Source organism: Engraulis encrasicolus, chromosome 5 (genome assembly GCF_034702125.1).
Source record: "Engraulis encrasicolus isolate BLACKSEA-1 chromosome 5, IST_EnEncr_1.0, whole genome shotgun sequence".
NCBI classification, from domain to species: Eukaryota; Metazoa; Chordata; class Actinopteri; order Clupeiformes; family Engraulidae; genus Engraulis; species Engraulis encrasicolus.
Window position 1 is genome coordinate 39,958,436 of NC_085861.1, and position 26,154 is coordinate 39,984,589.

The 26,154-nt window shown below is 43.3% G+C and overlaps 1 protein-coding gene and 3 long non-coding RNA genes across 9 annotated transcripts; 2 read left to right on the plus strand and 2 right to left on the minus strand.

Moving 5' to 3' along the window:
- Positions 1-2,016: 2,016 nt before the first annotated feature.
- LOC134448546 (uncharacterized) lies at positions 2,017-7,624 on the minus strand. Of its 4 annotated transcripts, none has more exons than XM_063198224.1 (5): positions 7,106-7,624; positions 6,636-6,917; positions 4,499-4,897; positions 4,037-4,136; positions 2,017-3,325 (listed from the first exon to the last, which is right to left on the minus strand). In XM_063198224.1, exons 1-5 carry the CDS (start codon positions 7,443-7,445, stop codon positions 3,187-3,189), a joined length of 1,260 nt encoding a protein of 419 aa, XP_063054294.1. In that variant the 5' UTR covers positions 7,446-7,624; the 3' UTR covers positions 2,017-3,186. The 4 variants fall into 4 exon arrangements, with proteins under 4 accessions (XP_063054294.1, XP_063054293.1, XP_063054296.1 ...); XM_063198223.1 differs by having other exon boundaries at positions 4,037-4,139; XM_063198225.1 differs by having other exon boundaries at positions 3,234-3,325; positions 4,033-4,139.
- A 3,573-nt stretch (positions 7,625-11,197) lies between these two features.
- Positions 11,198-11,915, plus strand: LOC134449426 (uncharacterized). The gene is made up of 2 exons (XR_010034962.1): positions 11,198-11,491; positions 11,865-11,915. It is a non-coding gene; the product is annotated as an uncharacterized LOC134449426 (long non-coding RNA).
- Positions 11,916-12,004: 89 nt separating this feature from the next.
- LOC134449425 (uncharacterized) lies at positions 12,005-16,971 on the plus strand. Of its 3 annotated transcripts, none has more exons than XR_010034961.1 (3): positions 12,005-12,152; positions 12,901-13,033; positions 13,147-16,971. It is a non-coding gene; the product is annotated as an uncharacterized LOC134449425 (long non-coding RNA). The 3 variants fall into 3 exon arrangements; XR_010034960.1 differs by having other exon boundaries at positions 12,007-12,152; positions 12,901-13,802; positions 16,105-16,971; XR_010034959.1 differs by having other exon boundaries at positions 12,008-12,152; positions 12,901-13,452; positions 13,692-16,971.
- A 7,625-nt stretch (positions 16,972-24,596) lies between these two features.
- Positions 24,597-25,918, minus strand: LOC134448547 (uncharacterized). Its single transcript, XR_010034785.1, has 4 exons — positions 25,830-25,918; positions 25,426-25,517; positions 25,069-25,186; positions 24,597-24,958 (listed from the first exon to the last, which is right to left on the minus strand). It is a non-coding gene; the product is annotated as an uncharacterized LOC134448547 (long non-coding RNA).
- Between the last annotated feature and the right edge of the window lie 236 nt (positions 25,919-26,154).

Genomic DNA, 26,154 nt, shown 5'->3' on the forward strand with positions numbered 1-26,154 from the left:
ATTGATTACACTGTTGTGCACCAATTGCTGTTAACTGAAAACAAAACCCTATATGGGCAGTCATGGGTGTCATGGGCAGTCATTAGGGCGTCAGACTTGCATCCCAGAGGTTGCCGGTTCGACTACCGACCCGCCAGGTTGGTGGGGGGAGTAATCAACCAGTGCTGTCCCCCATCCTCCTCCATGATTGAGGTACCCTGAGCATGGTATCGTCCCACCGCACTGCTCCCCATGGGGCGCCACTGAGGTCTGCCCCCTTGCACGGACGAGGCATAAATGCAATTTTATTGTGTGCAGTGTTTAGTGTGCACTTGTGTGCTGTGTCACAAAGAGAATGGGAGTTCTAGTTTCCCAGTGGGCTTTCACTTTCACTATATTAAAAATGTACAGTCATTGTTTATTTTTCCACGGCACACCAGATGTGTTCCCCATTGGAGTGGTTGAAAAACACTTGCCTAATAGTAAGGGACATGGCATTTGGATCAGAGGGTTACAGGTTCAAAAGACCATGTTTCACTTTCACTCACCCTTGCTCTTGAGCAAGGCACCTAACCCTACATTACTCCAGGGGCTGTAACTAATATCCTGTAGCCCAGTGGTTCCCAAACTGGGGGTCGGAACCCCTGGGGGTGGGGACTGGATCGCCGTCGCGGACAAAAGGGACATCACATAAAAAAATGGGAAATGCACAGGTTAACAGCTAACACAATATATACAGCTCCAGGCCTTTTTATTAGAATACCATGAACAAGTTGATTTATTTCCAAAATTCCATCAATAATGTTAAACTGTCATGGATTGTAGATTCATGGCCCAGTTTTTTAACTATTCCAATCATTATTTTTTTTCTTTTTATATACGTTGGCCTTCCAGCTCAAAAAACCCATGAATTGGGGAATTCGCATTATTAGAATATTGTTATAAAATCACATTTTTCTTCATCAAAATTCGGGTCACATTAATTCAGTTGAAATTTGGTACTTTCTACATAATATGCAATGGTCAATACTTGGTTAGGACATTCTCTGTCTTCATAATGGCCATGATGCGTTTAACATTGAAGTCAATGGCAGAAACAGTGCATGGGAGTAATGGAAGCCCAGATATCCTTGATGCTTTGCTGTCAGCTGTTCTTGTTTGTTGACCTGGTGCCCCACACTTCACTCTTCAATATACCCTGTAGATTTCCATGCCACGTTTTGGTGTTAACTCACCAGTTTAATTCTAACTGAACAGAAATAAAACCCCATTCATTTTCAATGGGGTTTCATTTCTGGTTATTTAGAATTAAACTGGTGAGATAGCACCAAAACGTGGCATGGAAATCTACAGGGTGTATTGAAGAGTGAAGTGTGGGGCACCAGGTCAGCTATACAAAAACAGCTGACGGCAAAGCATCAAGGATATTTGGGCTTCCTTAACTCCCATGCACTGTTTTTGCCATTGACTTCAATGTTAAACGCATCATGGCCATTATGAAGACAGAGAATGTCCTAACCAAGTATTGACCATTGCATGTTATGTAGAAAGTACCAAATTTCAACGGATTTAATGTGACCCGAATTTTGATGAAGAAAAATTTGATTTTATAACAATATTCTAATAATGCGAATTCCCCAATTCATGGGTTTCTTGAGCTGGCAGGCCAACGTATATATAAAGAAAAAAAACAATGATTGGAATAGTTAAATAACTGGGCCATGAATCTACAATCCATGACAGTTTAACATTATTGATGGAATTATGGCAATAAATCAACTTTTTCATGGTATTCTAATAAAAAGGCCTGGAGCTGTACATATGCTTAAGTCCGAAAGGGGGTCGCTGAAAAAGTTTGGGATCCACTGCTGTAGGCCTAACCACTGCAAGTTGTACAGGTACATATAAGTGTGATGCACTGTAATGTCGAATCTGATCTGAGCCTATATGTGCACCCACAGTGGCTAGCATTTTAAGAAGTATTCATTATCTAATATTTTTACCAAGCACAAAAGAATACACACAACAATCCATTAATTCACATCAAATGGAAACATTTATTGCCTCTGGCAGAATGTAAACTTGACATAGAAAACAAAAACACAATGTAAACCAAATTCTGTGTACATGTATTTTCAATTGACAAAGAGAGCACTTGTTTTTTACTGCCTCCAGTCAGTAAAATACAGTAGGCCATAAACCCAATTCCAAAAAAGTTGTGACAGTTGAGAAATGGTGAATAAAAGCAACATACTCCACTATCATTCTCAAATCTGCCATCATATCAGTTGTTTAAAGGGACACTGTGTGAGATTTTTAATTGTTTATTTCCAGAATTCATACTGCCCATTCACAAATGTTACCTTTTTCATGAATACTTACCACCACCATCAAATTCTAAGTATTCATTATGACTGGAAAAATTACACTTTTCATACATGAAAAGGGGGATCTTCTCCATGGTCCGCCATTTTGAATTTCCAAAAATAGCCATTTTTAGCTGCAAAAATGACTCTACTTGGACCATACTAGAAAATATTTGTTTTCTCCTTAGTAAACTTTCATGTAAAGATCAAATTTGGCAATAGGCAGCCCAGTTTCAATGAGCAGCATAGTTGCATTACCTTTTTTGACCATTTCCTGCACAGTGTCCCTTTAAGCCAAGATCATTCGTGTTATGAGAGAAATATGTGCTCACTTGAAATTTAAATCAATGCTTCTGAACAGTTAGCGTTTTTAATTGTGAAGTGTCCTCCAATATCTCGTTCTACAATCTACAAGTACGTACACTATTTCATGCCGGACCTTGCCATGTACTGTATAGGCTTCTGTTCAATACCCATTTCCCTCCATATTACATCTGGGCCATTTTAAACTTCAATAGAATTCACTCAAATGAAACTCATTTCTTAATTCCTTTGGTAGACCCTCTGTGCGAATGAAATTACCACGAGGCTATGGTAAGGTAAGACTAATTTATTAAACTTGTCCCAACTTCTTTATAATAATAATAATAATAATAATAATAATAATAATAATACCATTTATTTAAAAGTGCTATTCCAAATCTTTTTTGGGTTTGGGTTTGGGTTTGTACCTTCCAAAAGGTCCACTTGACTGTGACCGAAATAGTGCATTTTTGCAAAGCAAGCAGGCAAACAAACAAAACAAGACAAAAACATTTTTCCAGCCATATGTAACATGTGGTCAGAGAGGCTGTGCCCAATAACCAGTTTGAGATTTTTCCCGGTCTCGTTTTCTTCTGGCTGCTCTCCTCCACACCTCCCTCGTGTGCCTCTGCATCTCTTCAGGCAACTCATGAATTGGCTTTTTCCTCTGCTGGTACCTGGAAAAGAGTAATATGATAATGATAATATGATATTAATGGCAGCATGCTGTAGTAGCTGTAACCTGGGTCTCACGCCGTGCGAGCTCACAAAGTTTAACGAAGATGCACGAAGCACGAAGGGTCTGCGTGAGAGCCAGGCTATAGTATTTGTGCCAATTTGTTTTGTGCCAATTTGTTTTGCTTTACTGACTGATGTCATTTTTTTAAATGAAGATGAAGATTGAATGAGAGAATTTCAAATAAAGATCATCTTGCATTGCTCAGACAAGACAGAATAACACAGCAACATATTTGGAGAGTGTGCACAGAATGGAAACCAGAGTACAGGTGGAAATCTTTTACAAAGAAATACCACCAGTAATAACAAAACACCACGACTGCTCATATGCTTGTTCAATGTGCATTTGTTATGCTTATGATCATCAGTTCCATTGGTCTTTTTGATGAATTGTAGCAAAAAAGAAAGTCAGCAACACCAAGTCCCTGTTTCTCTTACAAACGTATTTAATGATTATAATCATTAAGTAATTATTTTATATTATATTTTATATTACTTTTTTAAATTATGTTTAGCTATTATTTGACTTTAAGCTTACTACTCCAGCACCCAGTTTTTGAGACAGATGTGCATCTTATTTTCTTTGTCATTCTTTTTGATGAATTGCCCAACCCTACACAGAAGGGTTCTGCTTTCAGAGATGTACCTGCCTGCGTCTCTCCTTCTCCAGGTAGGCTTGGTGCTTCACTGGGTCGGCACGGACCCTCTCCCGGTGCCGTCTCAATCTCTCTCTGCTATCATCATACCCTTCTGCTGTCACAAGACAAACACAGAATACAATATAAATTAGTGTTTCTCAATGGGGGCGGTACAGCCCCCAAGGGGGCGTTGGGGAGCCCTAGGGGGGCGTTGGGAAGGATAGAGCTGAGAGGGGGCAGAGCTTAGTTGCCATTGGGGGGCATTATCATTGTATTTTTTAATACTACGGAAGGCCAGTCTTAGGTCAAGGGGGTGTTGGGAGGCATACGATGAGGCCAAGGGGCCGTTCGTTCAAAAAAGGTTGAGAACCACTGATCTAAATAGAAGGACAGTTTTGACGGAGTAGCGTTTGGAGACTCATCAAAAGAAGGCCACTCGTCTCACTTGGCAACTGCAAAGCGACAGGTACGTACTTTTTCCACGCCTTGGGAGAGAGCAGGGCAGTCTGTCGTCTTCTTGTGGAGCACTATGGCCACTTATGGTGTCCGACTGGACCTCTGATGGGTGATGATGATGGGTGAAGCTGTAGCTGTCCAGAGTCTCTCTTTCCAGAGTGCATGACAGAAAACTGTGGTCTTGATGAGTGGACACGTCCTCCAGAGAGTCACTGGCGTTCTCCTCCTTCACCTCACACTTAATGTAAACAGTGTCTGATTTTGCACGCTCCTCTTTGACCAGAGGCAAATTGAAGCCGGTGAAGTCCATGTGTCCTCCCGTGTCGTGAGATGGTGACATCACCGGAGCTGAAGACCCTTGAACTGACGTGGTTGTTTCCAGACTCAAACACTCAAACTGGAACTCAGAATCACTTCCTACAACAGAGATGAGAAAATAGAGACAGTTCAGTCGACAGAATAAATACATAGGTCATACTCATGGCGGTATTGTGGGTATCCACAAATTATCAAATGTCATTGGATGATCAAAGGGTGATTAACTCCTTTGCGAAGAGCATCTATTATTGCCTTATTGTCACCAAAATGACCAGGTCTAATCTATTAATCTATTACTGAAGGCTGTTGGTAATGTTATAGCAATGTTGCTACGGGTTAGAGTGAACGGGCCTGCCAGCGGACCTGTCTGCACAAAAGATGTGACACAGCAATTTGGGATAGGAGGGTCGCCGGTTCAAATCTCCGAATAAAAATATGGGTGAGGACTGAATAAGCAGCACTCATTGGTTGAAAGTGTCGTTTATCACAAGACATCACTTCGCTTTTGTACGGAGGGTGGCGGCTGGTGGCCAAATTCATTGTAAATTGTTCTGCATGTCTGCTAAATGCAATGTTAATGGGTAGCCTCATGGATCAAGCAAAAACAATGTAGATTATGTTCTTGCATGTCCTATTTTTATTTGCAATGTCACATTGCATGTTGACGTAGTTGTGGGTAATCCCTTAAGAATAAAATATTTATTTGAAGTGTAGTGTAACCTACTCAGGGTTGTACAAATTAATGGAAACACCTGTCATTTTAGAGTGGGAAGTTTCATGGCTCAGGTGGACCAGCCTGTTGGCCAATCTTCAATCATTGCACATTGCACCAATAATGTGAAGTGTGAAGATTCAATTAGCAGGGTAAGAGAACAGTTTAGCTCAAAATTTCACATTGCACACAACATTATGGGTGACATATCAGAGTTCAAAAAGGATAAATTCTTAGTGTTTGTGTAACTGTTGCATCTTTGACCGAGACGGCAAGTATTTGTGATGTATCAAGAACCACTGTATCCAAGGTAATGTCTGCATACCACCAAGAAGGATGAACCACATCCAACAGGATTAACTGTGGATGCAAGAGGAAGCTGTCTGAAAGGGATGTTTGGGTGACCGGCCGTGTGTATTGACCCTGTGGAGCTCTCAATGGACCGTTCTGGTGGAAACAGGAGAGTTGAGGTGCACATTTAATTCTACCGTCATTTGGACAGCTGTGGTTTTATGTTTTTTGGATTCAGTCCAGGTTAGCACCCAAACATCCCTTTCAGAGAGTTCAAACAGCTTCCTCTTGCGTCCAAGGTTGATCCAGTTGGATGTGGTTCATCCCTCTTGCTGATATTCAGACCTTAACTTGGATAACGTGGCTCTTCATACATAACAAAGACTTGCTGTCTCTATCAAATATGCAGCAGTTACACACGCACCAAGAATTTCTCCTTTTTGAACTCTGATATGTCACCCATAATGTTGTGTGCATTGCAAATTTGTGAGCAAAACTGTGCTCTTACCCCGCTAATGGAATCTTCACACCTTACAAGTGCAATGTGCAATGAATGAAGATTGGCCAACAGGCTGGTTCACTTGAGTCATGAAACATCCCACTCTAAAATGACATGTGTTTCCATTATTTTGTCCAACCCCTGTATGTACAGCATTAGTGTAGGAAGAGCAATACGAAAACACTGCATGCTACAAAACCACTGGCTTTTAATTTGACGAATGAATGAATTGGACACGGCAATCCTGCAGGAAAAAAGGCATCTTTTCTGTTATACACTTGCACAGTTTTTTCATGTGAGATTATTTGTTATTAAAAAGTTATAAAGGGAAATACCTGCTTCTTGTGGATGTGACCCTTCAGAATTTAGTGCTGTTTGTAATTGGATGCTGACTTTTGATGCCCTTCTCCTCTCACTGGCTAACCTCCACTTCCTCCTAATTACACTCCTCTCTTTCGGGCTGCGCTCGTTGATGAGTTTCTTCTTCCCAGACAACCTATCTTTCATCCATCTCTTTTTCTCCGATTCAAGATATTCTGCCCTTCTCCTGGGGTCTGCATCTCGGCGGGCACGATACAGCCTCTGCTTTTCAGCTGCACTCATGATGGACGCTGTGACTGTAAGATAGAGGCTATGAGCTGTCAGGCTTATGACGTGTGACTACTACAATGTCGATGGTAGTAGTAACCTATTCATACTCGTGAAGTTACGTGCACAGAGCAAAATCTGGAGTGCTGTAGATGCACAGTAGGCTACAGTAGATGTACAATGGACAAAAAGTAAAAGTGTCTGAGTGGATACTTACCTTTTGACTGTTTTACGCGTCTTTGGTCAGTTTCCCTTGCACGTTTTGGATGATGGGTGCCCATATTTATCTCCTTTGCCTGCACCTGTAACTCAGTGCTCGGCGCTGCGACAAGGTGTTCACTTTGTTGCAAGCCCATCAGCCGCCGCAGAAATACCAGTTCTTCCTCTGCCTTGATGATCTCTGCTCTGAGAACAGCATTTTCCTTGTCCCGTTCAGCAACCTTTCTTTGATAATGCTCAAGTCGGATTGTGTTGATGTGATTTACCACTTCCACCACACTCAATACAGCTGCTCTTACAGCTGTCTCAATAGCACGAGCTTCCTCTTCGCTTTGCATTTCAGACAGTTGATAACCTGAGATCAGTGTGGACTGGAATCAGCCTGAGCAGAGCCACGTCTGGCGTTTAAGTCTGTTTCTATTTTACACATCCAAAATGCTAATAACTTGCTAATAACACAGCCCTGTCAGAAATAAAATCAACGCATCTTTATCCGCTTTGTTCCACCCGGGCCGGAACACAGTTTCCACGCCGTTATCTTGAATGATGTCATTACTGCCATCTTCTGGCACGCCATGGCAATGACAACACAAATTATTTTCAACCAATTATTTTCAACCAAGTAATTAATTAATTAATAATTAGGGGCCAAGCAGCGAAGCTGGCGAAGGCCCCTATAGAGTTAGTAGGTTTTCTTCATTATTATTCTCTAGTCACCATTCCTATCCCTCTGCAAGTCTATGGCAGCCCATAGAACCGTAGGCAGGAAAATGCTGTAAATTGGCACACACATTCGGGCCCGGCTCAGCATTACCCACAGCAATTTATAGGACCCCAGCCCTAACGCTCTAGCGCCACCAGCAGGTCAAAGTTGCAGGTACATTTCTGCTTGTAACTTTTGAACCGCTTGGCCAATTTTCATAAACTTGGTATCCCTGGAATCCTTGAGCCAAGACGAATCCAACGCACCCTATGACGTCATTTTCCGCCAGGATAGTTTTCCCGCCATTTTGAATTTTGTAAAATTCAATAAAAATGTTAATTTTCCCACAATTTTTTACCAATCAAAACTGTTGTAAAAGTGGTGAAACAGGAAGTGAGGTCATATCTCAGCAACCGTTTGTTGAATTGGGCTGGGAATTTGTACACACATAGAAGTCCATCCCATGACCTACCACAGGGGTGCCCAACCAGTCGATCGCGAGCTACCAGTCGATCTCGAGGGGAGTGGCAGTCGATCGCGAGGCATGTAGTATAATGTGAAGGGGAAAATACTGTCTTTCAAAAGTAGGCTATAGCAAGCTGCTGGTTCTGTATTGGTTAGATAATTAGTCCCACGGTAACACAGCATGAGGGGAAAGCATTAGGAAGTGACAAAGGGTATTGCAGTTGATTCATGTGTGCACACATGTAACATCGAGTGAGTAACAGAACATGTGCGCAACGATGCGTTATGACGCGGCGATATGCGAGGATCTTCGTCCAAATCGCTAGTCGCATGCATCATCGCTAACTGCGTTTACATCGCGTGCCGCGTGTAGTAAGGGAAATGTTAGTTGTTGACATGTATGGCATTCACTTCTATTTGTGCTGTTTCTTGCTCCAGTTGTGGACAAAACGATTGGCCAAACTCACAATAGAAAGCCTTTGCCGTGCTACTGTCCCAGAGAGCTGAAAAAAAAACACCCTTCATAGAAGAATTCACTCTTAACAGGGGTGTTAACCAATCCAATGAGTTCTCTCTCTCTCTCTCTCTCTCTCTCTCTCTCTCTCTCTCTCTCTCTCTCTCTCTCTCTCTCTCTCTCTCTCTCATAGTAAAGTGAACTTAACTAGCCTACTATTTACCCATAACAAATGGTGAATATCTGAGCCGCCTTTTTAATTTGTAGCCTACCACTGAAGGCCTGATAATGCTTCATCATATTTTAGAAATAGGGCCTATGTGCCTACATATGCCTTTTTATATAGCCTACCAAATGTTTATCGTTTTGAAATTGTTTCAGTTGTTTATGACTTGTGTATCATGACAGAAATTATCTCTGCATACTATCAGTGCTCCATTGCTTTGTAAACATAGGCTATTCAACACACTTTTAAAAAACACACTGAAAAGATACGGCCATAGTAGCCTACTAAAAACATTTTGTTCATAATAATGGTGAATATTTTCATACTGACATCCTTAAATTTGACTTGGTAGATCACGGCAGACCATCAACTTCAAAAGTAGATCTCGGTTAAAAAAAGGTTGGGCACCCCTGACCTACCACAAAAAAAATCGAATCCCCAGCTCAAACTCTGTAGCGCCACCAGCAGGTCAAAATTGTAGCCACATTTTTGCCTGTATCTTTTGAACCGTATCCCAATTTTCAAAATATTGGTACACAGGTCATCCTCACACCATGTTGCACCCAGGTATGGATTTTCGTAACGATTGAAAAAACTATCAGCTCACAGCAGCCATTCAAAATTGTGGAAAGAATGGAGGGATTTTTTCTCATCTCTCTGTCTCCTCTGCTCCCCTTGCGCACGTTCACTGACACCATTCTCGGCAGGGGGTCAAGCCCCACTGCCCCAGCCCCTGCACCCCACCCCCCACCCCCTCCTCACACACACACAGACAGACAGAGGGAGAGGGAGAGGGACAGGGAGAGGGAGAGGGAGGGGGGAGAGGGAGAGGGAGAGGGAGAGGGAGAGGGACAGAGAGGGAAGAAGGGAGGGAGGGAGGGAGAGGGAGGGGGGAGAGGAAAGAATTTTGAACACCTCTTGTCGTTTGCCGGTGACAGCCAATCAAAATTGTCATAAAGGTGGCAAAACAGGAAGTGAGGTCATATCTCAGCAACCGTTAGTCAATTTCTGTTAGGATTTTTTGCACACATTCTAGTCCATCCCATGACCTCCCACAAAAAAGCGCCACCAACAGGTAACAGGAAGTGAGCTCATATCTCGGCAGCTCTTCAACGGATTCAAACTAAACTTGGTTTACGTGATCACACTCTCGTCCAAGGAATGCACACCAACATTGGCGAGATTTGGACCAAAGGTAGTTGCAGTTCCTTCTGTTGCCGTGGCGGCTCTGGCAAGTTTACTGCTTGGCCCCGCATTGCTGCTTGCAGCTATATTTAATAACTGTATTTGTATAGCACTATCATACAAGGCATGCAGCTCAAAGTGCTTAACAAATGGAAAAAAACCATCAATTTTAAAGATGGAGTTAAAAAGAGAAGTAGAAAAGAGCGACAGAAACAAGAAAGAATAGAAAGAATACAAAAGAAGTAGCCTACACATAAGAGATTGTAGAGGCATAAGGTCCACATAGGTTGGGCCCACGATTCTTGGAGGCATAAGGTCCACAGTGGTTGGGTCCAGGATAAGTGATAAAACAGGGTGGGGAGCGGTGGGGTTCACACTGAATTTGGGCGCTCACATGTGGCCCCTGGTGGCAACAGGGGTGAGGAAAAAACTCCCTTTATTTATATAAAAGACCCATGGAGTGCTGTGGTATAGTGCATTAATACACCCATCATGTACAGCATCTGCGGACCCAGGTTCGAGCGGTGTCTGCTGATGACTCAAAATGATGAGACGCTTCATCCCCAGCAGTCCGTAGAGAAGTGGTATGCTGCACGTCACAGAGCACCTGCCTGCTATTCAACAGGCTGCTGCAGAGGCAACTCTCCTTTTGCCTGGTGCAGAGGAGCCCTGATATCGACATAGCCTATATCATGTCTCTGGTAGACTAAACCAGGCTGTTGTCATGACAAGTGTTGCCAGATTGCTTGCATGGGTATTTCATTCCATCATTCTGAGTGAGAAAGAGCTGAGGACCGAGTGAATAAGTTAGACCGACATGTTTCCATATATTCTAGATCAAAGAAATTACACATAGGGTCTACTTATTTTTCTAACATGCCTGTAGTGTACATTTAAATGACAGCACTAGGCCTAACACTTTATTTTAATGGTTCACTATTACAGTGGATCTACCACATTAGGTACAGTGTAATTACCAGTGTAAGAATATTTAATATATTGTAGGCCTAATACCAGTGTAATACCATGTATCAACTGTAACCCTAACCCTGTGTTCTGCCCCCAGTTTTAAACTGATGAAAAGAGAAGCTTAAGTTGTAAGTTGAATGTTTGTTGGTATAATTTGCTGGTATGTCGGGGTGCTTAATGCAGAGTTGCTTGTGCTCTTATTTTGACGTGGGGTCCTGGTTGCGTGTGCCCGTTTCTATGGCAGCAGTTATAAACTCTTGGGAATGAATGAAATGTTGCGAAGAATCAACACGTAACTTAATGAATGCCGAAGATAATGCCGGTAACTTCATTTCACTTTGTACCGGAGTACACTTATGTCCGCTCTAAGGCAGCAATGTCTGTAAGTGTTTTTTAAGATTATAATACCTACCTGTTCGTATTGATTGTGTCAACGTTAGTGAACTTTATGGGTGCTTTTCTCTGTGTCATCGTAACCTCATTCAGCTTTACCGTTATGATGCTGACTTTCGTCCTATATTTATAACTTGTACCGTTAATCCTATTCCTTTGTCATCGCTTGATATTATAGTTTTAAGATAGCGTGAATAAGTCTTATGTGTTTATCTATTTGTAGTGTGCTGAAGCAATGTAATGTCATTTTATTCTCGCGTAGATGGCTTGTTAAAGCAACTAGCGCGATTGTTGTAAGCTTAAGTGCTCTAATAGTTTCCAGGCAGACGCCTAATTTGTTCTTTGATTCTTCTGTTTTACAGTTTTACACGTTGTTTCCGACAAAATAAATGCCAACTTTTGGAAGAACACGAGTTTAGCTGCCTGTCAAAGTCTGTGTAACTAAACACTCAGATAAGGACAGAACAGTAAAAAGACAACTAGCAAGGAGCAGAGCTGTAGAGAAAGAGTTGTCCTAAAGCCGTTGACGGCCGCGGACGAGCATGGCTGCTCTACATCCGGGGTTTCGCCGTCACTTCATTTTGCTCAAAGGGTCCTGTGCAGCAACGGGGACGCCATTGAGTGTCGTTGGCGTGTCGACCACTTCCCAGGTAAGTTGATATAATAGGGAGATTAATCAAAGTTGTCTGTCTTTGTCAGCGTAAGCTATCACAAGTACAGTCTCTGAGGATGTAATTTTGCCAGTTTGGGTAATATAAAATCACAATGGTAATGTGAAAAACCGTTAATCGTGTGGTAATAGCTAGCGTTTTCGCTTCTGGTTCAACTTTGGATTTGATGTGTTCGCAAAACATCGATGCTACCTTTCAATCTATATTTTAAACGATGACATGTCACATATTTTATAAGATACCGTCCTGTTGTCTTCTGTCAATATCCATACAGTCGTTGTGTTTGATTTCAGAGCTATTTGCTTATCGGTCATTTATAAATAGCTAACGTTTCTAAGCTAGCTGGAAGCTAATGTCAACAAATTAGTTGATGCACGGAGATCTTTATGCTATCTAACTAGATCCAATAATGGACTACGAGGCATTCAAATGCTGATGTTCATGGCTTCAGGTATTACTTAAGTAGAATTTGGGATTTTTGTGCCATTGAGTGTCTACTGTGTCGTGTGTCACTGTCGAGTCGACACAGGCTATCACAAGTACAGTCTCCGAGGATGTCATTTGTTGTTTTTGGGTAGCATACAATGGTGATGTTACCTGCTCATTTCTTGTTAAGCTGACATTAAGCTTACATTACTCGTGTATCTTTACGATAGCTAGATTCACAATGAACTGCGAGGCATTGAAATGGTGATGTTCATGTTGTCATTTTTCTGTTCGGATCTAGGTTCTAGCAGATTGTTGGTGGAGACCGCTACAGCAGGCTGGTGCAGACTGGTGGTGTTGGTGGGGACCGCTACAGCCATCGGAAGGGATTTGGCAGGAGGTGGAGCCTTCTTTGCTTGACTTTTACTGCCAAGGTAGCTTTTTCCCTTCCCATGGTTCTTCCCTTTCATTATTGATGCATTTACCTGCAATCCTGAGCCTCAACCTGGTGTATTTGGTGATCACTCTCCTCTTGACATCATGGCAGGATGGAAGGTTTGATTTCACAGTCATGGCCTCTTCCACTAGTTCACTGACTGAGCACTCCATTAGGGCTTCTGATGTCCTGGCCCGGAACAGCTGCTCAACGTGCTGCAGTAAAGAGAATACATCCGTAGATGGCTGGTGAAGTGCGCCCTCTCTGTACTCCTTCATCTGCAGCAGTGTGGCGTTGTCCGGTACAGCGTCGTCACTGTTCCTTAAGGCAGGCTTACAGGCCGAACACAAAGAGCCGCCTAGTACACCCTTGATGACGTATCCGGCCAGATGGTATAGCACACAGGACTCCGCTTTTGTGAGTGCATTTGGTGGATGGGTGGCTGGTGGTGGTGGTGTGTCTACCAAGTGCTAGAATCATAGCTGTCATCTGTTGTAATTATTCACTTGGTCATAATGATACCACAGATTCATTGAAAATCACTTCTTTCAATCAGCAGTGACTGGCTGTGAAATATTTAACCGTCCAGATCCAGTTCAACATTTGACTAATATCACTGTTTTTGTCTTTTGTATTCCCATTGAGTTGTGTTACAGGTGGAAATGATTCTGCTCCTACTGCATGAGACTGCTGCTGTTGATGGGGAAGTGCTTTTGCCAGAAATGGCTTAGTTGCAGGTGGTGGCTTTCTTGAGTTGCACTGATAAGGTAACCTAACTAACCTTTTGAGGACCCTTACAGTAAGTAATATTATATCTGTGTCTAACATTTTGTATTTCCGGTGATTGAGGTCTTTAGCTGCAAAATGTATAGGACTTTGGTCACACTAGTAGGGCCGGATATATGTGCACAGCAACATAGTTGTCTTTTTTTTTGTTTCTATACGCCATCCCAATGGAATTCAAATGAAACTACGGTAACAAGAGAATAAAAGTGCCTTTCAAAACATTCAAGGATCAGAGAGAAGTAATAATAAAACGAAGACACATTAACACATTTTTAACAAAAATAAAACGGTAGTTAAAAAGTCCTAAGGAATAGGCTAACTGAAACAAATGAGTTTTTAGTCTGCATTTGAACTTGGGTAATAAGTCAGGGGGCAGTGCATTCCAGAGCTGAGGAGCAGAGCAACTGAAAAGCTCTATTCCCCATGGTACTGAGATGGGCAGAGGGACAGAGAGGAGGATGGTCGAGGACAAACCGAGGTAGCGAGAGGGAATGGCAAGGCAAGATAGTTGCAAGATTGTGAATGGCCTGGAAGGTGTGCAGGACAGGAGTATTTTAAGAAGCACAGGGTATTGAGCACTCAGAGACATAGCCAAGGTAAGAATGGAAGACGCCGAACAACCATTCAACAAGTTAATTGAGTCAAGACTGGGTCAAGAAATACCAGAGGACAGTTTTCAAAGGTATGGACTAGTGAAAGTGACTGTTGACAGACAGGGTGTCAAGACAATGGTATTTGTGTCGTATTCGTGGGTAAGCGGTTAGGGTGTCAGACTCGTAGCCCAAAGGATGCTGGTTCGACTCCAACCCGCCAGGTTGGTGTGGGGAGTATTTAACCAGTGCTCTCCCCCATCCTCCTCCCTGACTGAGGTACCCTGATCATGGTACCGTCCCGCCACACTGCGCCATTGGGGACTGCCCCCTTGCATGGATGAGGCAGAAATGCAATTTTCTAGTGTGCAGTGTTCACTTGAATTTTGTGGAGTACTGTGTCACAGTGAATTTAAATGTATTACTTTAATAAATGTTAATGACAAGTAGAAATGGGCAGCATAGTTGCAATGCCTAGTCTTGCCACCCTTGTAAGATCAGATAACTAACTTTTAGTGTCTGTTTTCACCCTTGTAAGATCAGATAACTAACTTTTTGTGTCTGTTTTCACAGAAATTTGTCTAGCGTGACACTTCTCCACAATCCACATGTAAACAGGCATTTAAAAACAATATGGCCATTGGTCTTGTCCTCTAGGTCCTCTAGGCCCAAGCTGTTAGGGCAGCACAGTACAATAAATTAAGTTGCCAAAAAAAAACTTAAAATATTCCTCTGTGGTATTAAAAAAAATATGCTTTCCATGTAGATGTGTGCATTCTACTGTTCTCCACTTCTGTGAAGCAATACTATAGGATGAGGGTGAAAATGGTGTTTATATATATATTTTTTTCAGCAGCAAGACATTCTAAAATTTCTTCCAGAAGGGAGGAACGCTAATTATTGGTTTAGCAAAGGGTCCAGAGCAATATTGTCCGCCATTCTTGCTGTGTGATCCATTTAACTTTCCAATAAATGTCCCTCCAGGGTGTGGCCTACCATTTTGGCACTGTACCTTTAAACAAAGTCTTGGGTAGGCTGTGGCATTCCAACAAATATAAATTGGTTCTAATTGGCCCAAAATGTGCTTAGGAAATATCCCTATGCCATTATATCTCCTACATGAAACGTTGATGTAAGACAGAGTCCATCTTTTCATGTTGTTATCGACAATTCTAAATTCTGTCAATTCCACCTGAGAGTGTAGATGTAGATATCAAGACTCATCAGACTAGGCAACATTTTTCCGATCTTTTAGTGTCGTTTATGGTGAGCCAGTCGAAATTGTTGCCTCATTTTCCTGTTCTTGGCTGACAGGAGTGGCACCAAATGTGTTTTTTCTGCTGCTGTAACCCGTTTGCCTCAAGATGTGCTGTGTAATCAGGGATTCTCTTATGCATACCTTTGTTGTACTGAGTGGTTATTTGACTTAATGTTGCCTTTGTATCAGCTCCAACCAGTCTGGCTATTCTCCTCTGCCATCAACAAGACATTTTTGCCCACAGAATCGCTGCTCACTGTATTCCCCCCCTTACCATTGTTTGTTAACCCCAGAGATGGTTATGTGTGAATATCCCAGCAGATCAGTCTTTTCTGAAATATTCAAATCAATCCCTTTCAGCACCAACAGCCATGCCATGTATATAAATAAATCTCTCTCTTTTTTCTTCTCCTGTCTGCTCCTCTCTGGTCATAGGTTGATGCTTTCAATGCATTGGAAGTTCCAGCATGTTCCAGTGAATTCCAATTCTTCATGCATTATTGATTTCACACACACACACACACACACACACACACACACACACACACACACACACACACACACACACACACACACACACACACGTCTTGTCATGTACACAGACATGCCGTTTTATTCATAGTTATTTTGTTTGGGCTGTTTATGTTTCTATTTGGAGTATTTTTTTTATTTCAAATAAAAGATTGAACCATTCAAGCACAGGTTGTACAGCTGTGGGTTATTTACTTCATGTTCATTGCATCATGTTCATGTTCATTTGCATCCTGCATTGAGTGGTTTGACAGGTCTGATGATGACCAGCATCATAAAGGCTGAAATTAACAAATGCTATATTACTGTAGGCCTACAACTGGGACATGCTGGGTTTATGTATTTATCTTTTTATGTATTGGAAGTATTTTATCCATTAAAATGTCCTTCTGCTGAATCCAAAACAAATAGACATTATCAAGGGCTACGGACAATTAGCATCTCAATGGTAAGTAATGGAGCTTCCTAGCTAAGATGACGTTTCCCTCCCAAAGTGTAACTGCAATGATATTACCGTATTACGGTACTGACACTTCAATGTTTTTATATGACAATGAAGGCCATAAAATGGCCTACAAAAAACAAAACGAACTCGTTCTTTTGGGGGCGGCATAATCTGATATAATTACCGTTAAAGGACGCTCTCGCTCAATGAAATGTATTGACAGCTCCCGGTGTATAGGACCCTTCTGCGGTGGGCGTAGACTACGCAAACCACGTGACCACTCGTCGGCAAAGATCAAAGGATGCTCCAACTCTTTTCTCTACAGCTCTGGCAAGGAGCAACGGATACTATTAGAACTCCAGTATGCCGTCGTCACGCCCCTCGTCTCCACCTCCATCGGTCCACTCAAGAGCCAGCTCGAGGCGCTCGTCCTCTTCAAGAGTTTCTGTCATGGAGGCTGCCAAAGCTAGAGCCACAGCCGAGGCAGCGCTCACCAAGGCATCTTACGCCAAGCGACAGGTAGAATTGAAAAAGGAGAGAGCCAAGCTGGATCTACAAAGGGCAGCATTAGAAGCAGATTTGGAGGCATTGGAGTATGAAAGGGATGCAGAGGCGGCGCGGGTCGAAGCTGAGGTGTGGGAAGCAGCTGTTGCCATGCATAGAGAATGAAGATGTACAGAGCCTAACTGGTATGGTTACGCGACAAGCGATCCAGCAGCGCACTGAAGAGTATGTGGAACACCAGTCACAGGTCAACGTACAGTCTTCTGCCTTACCACATCACCATGAAACGCAACACACGTCGAACAGTCCTCCATGTCAGTCAGTACCTGGAGCTGTAGAGGTAAACCCCCCAGTCAGAGTCTTCACACCACCAGCACAGGAGCCAACTTTCTTCAGCATACAGTGTCCAGCCTCACCTCATCACCACGAAATCCAGTACCTGGTGAACAGTCCTCCATTTCAGCCAGTACCTGGAGCTGTAGAGGTGAAGCCCCCACTCAGAGACTTCAGACCACCATTACACGAGTCACAGTTCAACAGCATACAATCTCCAGCCTCAGCACGTCACCACGAAATCCAGTACCTGGTGAACAGTTCTCCATTTCAGCCAGTACCTGGAGCTGTGGTAAACCCCCCACTCAGAGTATTCACACCACCAGCACACGAGCCACAGTTCATCAGCTTACAGTCTCCAGCCTCACCGCATTACCATGAAACCCAGTACCTGGTGAACAGCCCTCCATTTCAGCAAGCACCTGAAGCTGTGGAGGTAAAACCCCTAGTTAGAGAATTCAGACGACCGACACATCAACTACAGATCAGCGCACAGCCCCCTGTTTTTCCAGATCACCACGAAACACAGTACACAGTGAACAGCCCTTCATTTCAGCCAGCACCTGAAGCTATAGAGGTAAAGCCGCCACACAGTCACACAGCCATCGCCACACACAATCAGCATCCTCCTGTTCATCATGACTCTCCACCCATGATCGACTTTGCCAAGTTCCTGGCGCGCAGAGAGTTAGTGACCACTGGCCTTACTAAATTTGACGACTCAGCAGAGAATTTCAGAGCATGGCAGTCATCTTTCTTCAATGCAACACAGGGCTTGGGGCTTACATACAGTGAAGAGTTAGACATCCTTGCGAAGTGGCTGGGCAAAGAGTCATCGGAACACGTGAAAAGGATTCGTGCTGTTCATGTCACTAACCCCAGAGCTGCCCTCTGTTTGTCCTGGCAGAGACTACAAGAATGCTATGGTACACCTGAAATGATGGAGAATGCACTGTTCGAAAGGCTAGACAACTTTCCCCGACTGTCAGTCAGAGACAATGTGAAGCTGAGAGAGCTTAGTGACCTTCTTATGGAGCTGCTAGCAGCGAAGAATGACGGCTACCTTCCCGGGCTGGCTTACCTCGACACGCCTCGTGGGGTAAAACCCATTGTAGAGAAGCTGCCTCCTAGCTTGCAGGAAAAGTGGCTCACCACAGGCTCCCGCTTCAAAGAGCAGCACAGAGGATCTTTTCCTCCCTTCTCATTCTTCGTCGGCTTCATGGAACGCGAGGCAAAGGCCCGCAATGACCCAAATTTCACTGTGTCGAACAACAGCAGAGGCGAGAAGACGTACATATCTGTGCAGAAGACGGACATGTCCGCCACCGGTGAGACAGACATCACAGGCGCTACAGACACTGACCCAGCTCAATACTGCCCTGTGCACAAGAAAAGCCATCCAGTAGAAAATTGTAGGTCATTCAGGACGAAAACACTGCATGAACGGAAGGACATTCTGAAAGAACACAAGCGCTGTTACAGATGCTGTGCCCCCAACCACCTTGCCAAGGACTGCCAAGCAGCACTGAAATGTGGTGAGTGTGAGAGTGACAGACACTGCTCAGCCATGCATCCCGACACCTCTCAGACACCACCTCCGTCTTCAGCTCCACCTGGTGCAGAAGCACGGCCAACCAGCCCCCCCCTAGAAGTGACAACCTTCCGAACTCACATTCTCCAGGATGGATGTCCATCCCATCTCATTCCTTGCCACGACACCATCTGCTGTAAAGAGAGACTAAGCCACGGCGGGGAGCACAGGTATGGACACTGTGCTCACACATCACAACCTCCCAGAACAGCCTCGACACCAGCCTCCCAGACACCAGCCTCGACACCAGCCTCCCAGACACCAGCCTCCCAGGGCAGCCTCCGACACCAGCCTCCCAGGGCAGCCTCCGACACCAGCCTCCCAGACACCAGCCTCGACACCAGCCTCCCAGACACCAGCCTCGACACCAGCCTCCCAGGGCAGCCTCCCAGACACCAGCCTCCCAGACACCAGCCTCGACACCAGCCTCCCAGGGCAGCCTCCGACACCAGCCTCCCAGACACCAGCCTCCCAGACACCAGCCTCCCAGACACCAGCCTCGACACCAGCCTCCCAGACACCAGCCTCGACACCAGCCTCCCAGGGCAGCCTCCCAGACACCAGCCTCCCAGACACCAGCCTCCCAGGGCAGCCTCCCAGACACCAGCCTCCCAGACACCAGCCTCCCAGACACCAGCCTCCCAGACACCCAGACACCAGCCTCCCAGGGCAGCCTCCGACACCAGCCTCCCAGACACTCCCAGACACCAGCTTCTTAGAGTCAGTTTCCCAGATCCATCCCCCTGGATCTACAGGTAACCGGGTGGTCATGTCCTCCCACAGTGCTGCCATAATAACGCAGCAGCAGCAGCAGTAGCAGCAGACTTTTCTCAGTCCATCGCTGCTACAGATTTCCTGCTATGCCTTACTACCTGGCCCTCCCAGGCACCTTTCAGTACCCGCTCTTCACACCCACCCACACTAATACAGCCAGAACAGTGGCTTGCAGCAGAAAAGTGGTGGACGACATCTCAAAGCACCCGCTGTTCACGCCCACCCACTCCAATACTGCCAGAACAGCGGCAGAAGACTTACCTGCTGCCCATCTCTGACACCACCTTCTCCTAGAGTGACTGAAAAAAAAAAAAAAAAAGTGTTCAAGTGTAAAAGCTAAGTTTAGTATTGGCATCAGTAATGCCAGACGGGGAGTGTTCTGCCCCCAGTTTTAAACTGATGAAAAGAGAAGCTTAAGTTGTAAGTTGAATGTTTGTTGGTATAATTTGCTGGTATGTCGGGGTGCTTAATGCAGAGTTGCTTGTGCTCTTATTTTGACGTGGGGTCCTGGTTGCGTGTGCCCGTTTCTATGGCAGCAGTTATAAACTCTTGGGAATGAATGAAATGTTGCGAAGAATCAACACGTAACTTAATGAATGCCGAAGATAATGCCGGTAACTTCATTTCACTTTGTACCGGAGTACACTTATGTCCGCTCTAAGGCAGCAATGTCTGTAAGTGTTGTTTAAGATTATAATACCTACCTGTTCGTATTGATTGTGTCAACGTTAGTGAACTTTATGGGTGCTTTTCTCTGTGTCTTCGTAACCTCATTCAGCTTTACCGTTATGATGCTGACTTTCGTCATTTATAACTTGTACCGTTAATCCTATTCCTTTGTCATCGCTTGATATTATAGTTTTAAGATAGCGTGAATAAGTCTTATGTGTTTATCTATTTGTAGTGTGCTGAAGCAATGTAATGTCATTTTATTCTCGCGTAGATGGCTTGTTAAAGCAACTAGCGCGATTGTTGTAAGCTTAAGTGCTCTAATAGTTTCCAGGCAGACGCCTAATTTGTTCTTTGATTCTTCTGTTTTACAGTTTTACACGTTGTTTCCGACAAAATAAATGCCAACTTTTGGAAGAACACGAGTTTAGCTGCCTGTCAAAGTCTGTGTAACTAAACACTCAGATAAGGACAGAACCCTGGCCCTATATCCTATGTAGCCTAAGTAAAATTGGTAGGCTACATGGTGTTACACTGGCCTATTACATGCCATGGTATTAAATACTGTTACACTGGTTATTACTGTAAATCCACTGTAATAGTGAACCATTGAAATTAAGTGTTACCCTTGGGTTTATCTAACCAGTTTCAGGAGATCAAGCTATTCCCTCTCTTCCTCTTTTCTGTAGGCCTATTAGCCTAAATCAGTGATTCTCAAAGTGTGGTCCGGGACCACTGGTGGTCCGCGACAGAGCTCAGGTGGTCCATGAGGGGATTTCTACTTTTCGAAGACGAGCTGGCAGTAGGCTATATTTGTAACATTATTACAAAGCTAAACATAGCTCAAGTCATGTTTTCACCACAATAAGACAGGCTTGTAAATGTGAATAAAAAGTAAGTGATCTGCTTTGAAATGAGCAGTGTCAAATTAGCACCCATCAAATCACAATTCAGTTGACAGGTGGTCCCTGAACATTTTTTTGGGGAAAAAAGTGGTCCTCGATCTGAAAAAGTTTGAGAAACACTGGCCTAAATCAACAGTCAATCTCATGTCAGAGCAGAACACCTCATAGAATTCCCTTCATTAACAGTAGAAGGGTCATTCCACGCCTTGAGAATGCCCCCGCTCGAACATCTCTTTGATTTGACTTTGGTCACTGATCAGACGCCTCAGAATGCAAGCCGGCCCGGCACCATTTTTTNAGGGGCCAAGCAGCGAAGCTGGCGAAGGCCCCTAGTGTTTTAGTTCCCTCATTGACTCCAGTCAAAATTCTTCTCCCTCTGCAAGTCTATGGCAGCCCATAGAACCGTACATAGGAAAGTTATGAAAATTGGCACACATATTCGAGGCAGCATCAACATTACCCGCAGCAATTTTCAAAAACTTTGTATCCCTGGAATCCTTGGCCCAGGATAAATCCGAGAACTAGTGATGATATTGTACCCTGCGTGTATAGTTTTCCCGCAAATTAGAATTTTGTGAAATTCAATAAAAATGCTATTTTTCCCGCAATGTTTGAACAATTCGCCCGAAACTTGGTATATAGTATCTCTGGACTGAGCTACACGTGGGGTCTCAAGGAATATTGGATATCTTTTATAGTTTAGCCGTGAGAGCCAATCAAAATTGTCGTAAACATGGCGAAACAGGAAGTGAGGTCATATCTCAGCAACCGTTTGTTGAATTAGGCTGGGATTTTGTACACACATAGTAGTCCATCCCATGACCTACCACAAAACAAATCAGATCCCCAGCTCAAACGCTGTAGCGCCACCAGCAGGTCAAAATTTTAGCTACATTTTTGCCTGTAGCTTTTGAACCGTACTCCCAATTTTCAAAATATTGGTACACAGGTCATCTTCACACTATGTTGCACCCAGGTATGGATTTTCGTAACGATTGAAAAAACTATCAGCTCACAGCAGCCATTCAAAATTGTGGAAAGAATGGAGGGATTTTTCTCATCTCTCTGTCCCCTTTGCCAACGGCACCTGCGCACGTTCACTGACACCATTCTCGGCAGGGGGTCTCTGGACACACAAGACACGAGAGCTTAGGTGTGTGCGTAGTTCTGCTATTGCTCTAGTGTCAACCAAAGCCCCACTGCCCCAGCCCCTGCACATACCCCCCCCACCCCACACACACAGACAGAGGGAGAGGGAGAGGGAGGGGGAGGGGGAGAGAGAGGGAAGGAGGGAGAGAGAGAGAGAGAGAGAGAGAGAGAGAGAGAGAGAGAGAGACCATTGTTGTTCTCTCGGTTCCTCTGTCTCTCTCTCACACACACACACACACACACACACACACACACACACACACACACACACACGTTACTTCTATGTACACCAATTCCTCAGACCAGTCTCTCAAAAGGCTGGCCAACATTACATTGCAGCCTATACACTCTTAAAAAGCCTGGGTCAAAAACAACCCAAATTGGGTTATTTTCTGACCCAGGCCCTGGTTCAGTATTGGGCCTACCCTTTGCCTGGGTTAAAATATTTTAACCCTCACATTGGGTCATTCCCCTAAACCAACTAAATGGGTCATTCTGACCCAATTTGTGTGTTAAAAGAACCCATTAAATGGGTCAGACCTGCTACCACATTATTGGGTCATATTGACTTCTTTGTTGGGTTCATACTTTAACCCAATATTGGGTATTTAAATTGCAAGGGGATTTACAAAAAAACAATTATGACTTAACATTATTACATTAGGGTGAAATATACCAGAATTGTTGACCAATGCATTAATTAAGATCAACTTAAAAAAACAAAATACAAGAATGCATAATATTTCAGATCTTTTTTTTTATTGCTGAACAATGAAGATAATTAACAATACATTTCATAAAAGTATACTATAAAGATGCAAATCACAGCAGTGTAGCATTAACACATGATAGCATTGGAGCAATAAAACCTTAATTGAATTTACATGCATCTTTGTAGCCTCTTTGCAAAGACGGGTTATCAGCAAGACTGATCACTCATGACTGAAAAGACTCAACTACATCATAGCAACATTGCTATGACATTACCAAGAGCCTTAAGTAACAGGTTAAAACTCAGTCATTACAATATTGGTGACAGTAAAGTTCAAACATAGGCTCTGCTAAACAGGATTAAAGGAAATGGTTCAGTTTTACCAATGCACCATTTGATTTCAGTGACACTGTACAATTATAGAATTTCAAAAAAATAGTTTCACCTTACCTTTTGTATAGCACACTGTAAAACAGCACATGAAAATGTTTAACCCCTTTGCAAAGAGCCCATGTGCTTTGCACAGAGAATATTTTGCTTTATAGCTATGAGTAAACAGGCCCGCCAGCAGGTCCATCTGCACAAACAGGCTTCTCACCGTACTTTTGGTTAATTACAAAATTTACAGTGCATCCATAACTGCGCTAACAGAGTGGAGTGAACTTTTTGTCCCCAGGTTGAAATTTGTCTTGGGCTCTACAGTCACTACATTCCATACAGTACTTACATAACCAGCATATAACAGAACATAAATAAAAAAGAACATCGGAAAAACATAGAAAACATTAAAATAAAAAACATCAAAGTGTGCACTGCATGTCAATGGCATGTCCATCCGTCATAGACAGACAAGGTATTCCCTGATGGGAGGTTATCCGAATAATACATTTCAAACACAGCATGTATTCAGTCCAAAAGAACTGACAGGGATGTCGCAACACTTAGATTGACAGTTTGTACAGGACCTTGTCTCGTGATCTGGCTTGAATGACATCACTACCCTTTCAAGGACTTAAAGTAGCTGGCTTGTAGATACTCAAGGTTCACGTAGTACATGATCTCCCAAAAGCATGGTGAAGCTGCAGGTTGCATATCCCTCATGGCGGTTCTTGACATCTCACCATAAGTCTTGAAAAAGCAAAACAAAAGAAAAGTGTTAATGATTAAGACATGGCTCTTCCATCTCAGTCATCAAACATATGGTTTAGGGAAATTATATATATATATATATATATATATATATATATATATATATATATATATATATATATGTTATTTCTGACTTGACTGCATGTGCATTTTGGGTGCTACACGCTATGTCTGTTTTATATGTAAACAGATCATGCACTCATTAGAATGAGATGACGGACAGGGCTGGAAAAAAGAGGCTGTTGGGTCCTGACAAGCCAGTGGTAGTGAGAACAATATAATTAGATGTTGAAACTAGTAGGGATTTTCCTTTAAGGTTGTGTGTGTTTATCTGTGTTTGGTGTAGAGTGGAGTGTGCACGTGCATGTTTTGTATGTGTGTGTGTGTGTGTGTGCGTGTGCGTGCACGCATGGGCTGTTATGCATGACATAAAAAAGATCTTACTTCCTACATCCTGATGTTTGAGGATTCCTAGGATAAGTAGTGTCGCAGACCCAGCAGAGAAGACGTCCTCTTTCATTTGTGTCCTACAGCAGAAAAAGAATGAATAACTATGAGTAATAGTAATTGGGATTTTACTGTGAAATATATAGTACAACTGGCACCCATGTTTACAATTATTGGATCATACACTCACATTTCAGTGCTGGGTTCTTCCCTCGATGCAGACACAGCTTCATACACATTAAGTGGTTTTGGTGCCAGGTCATCACGTCCATCGAGGAACGACTCCGTGCCTACCGGAATGACTGTGCCTACCAGTGCACAAAGAGGAAGACAAAAAGAAAGACAACAAGTTTGAGAGTTTGGCAGACAAATAGACAGTACATACAGTAAACCGTTGCAAAATTGTCTGAAGTGACACCAGACAGTAGGCATTCCATACACATTCACAGAATCAAAGAACAATATCAGGACAGCTCGCATTGTGTGTGTGTGTGTGTGTGTGTGTGCATTAACGCCTGCTGTTGTGCATTGATATAAAAAAACTTACTTCACACATGCCGATGATATCCAAGAGCTTCTTGAATAAGTAGTGTGACCGCCGACTCAGCTGAGCAGCATTCTTCTCCTTTTACTTGTGTCCTACAGCCAAAAAATAAGCAGTTATTGTGATTTCATGGTTAAAGTAATAGGCCTACAATACAGTTGACATACACATTTATCCTGAACTGCGTTGTTGGGTCCTGACAAGCCAGTGGTAGTGAGAACAATATAATTGGATGTTGAAACTAGTAGGGATTTTCCTTTAAGGTTGTGTGTGTTTATTTGTGTGTGGTGTAGAGTGGGGTGTGCATGCGCATGTTTTGTACGTGTGTGTATGAGCATATGTGTGGCGTGTGTGTGTGTGCGCGCGTGCACGCATGGGCTGTTATGCATGACATATAAAGATCTTACTTCCTACATCCTAATGTTTGAGGACTCCTCGGATAAGTAGTGTCGCAGACCCAGCAGAGCAGAAGTACTCTTCTTTCATTTGTGTCCTACAGCAGAAAAAGAATGAATAACTATGAGTATTGTAATAGTAATTGGGATTTTACTGTGAAATATATACAAAGCGGATTCCAAAAAAGTTGGGACACTTTGTAATTTGTGAATAAAATCAAAATGCTGGCATTTTCAAAACATTCAATATGTTAACAAGGTAGAACATTATGCACTGACAACATATCAGTTGTTAAAGTCAAGCAGAATTATTGTTTTGAGGTAATTATGTTATGTG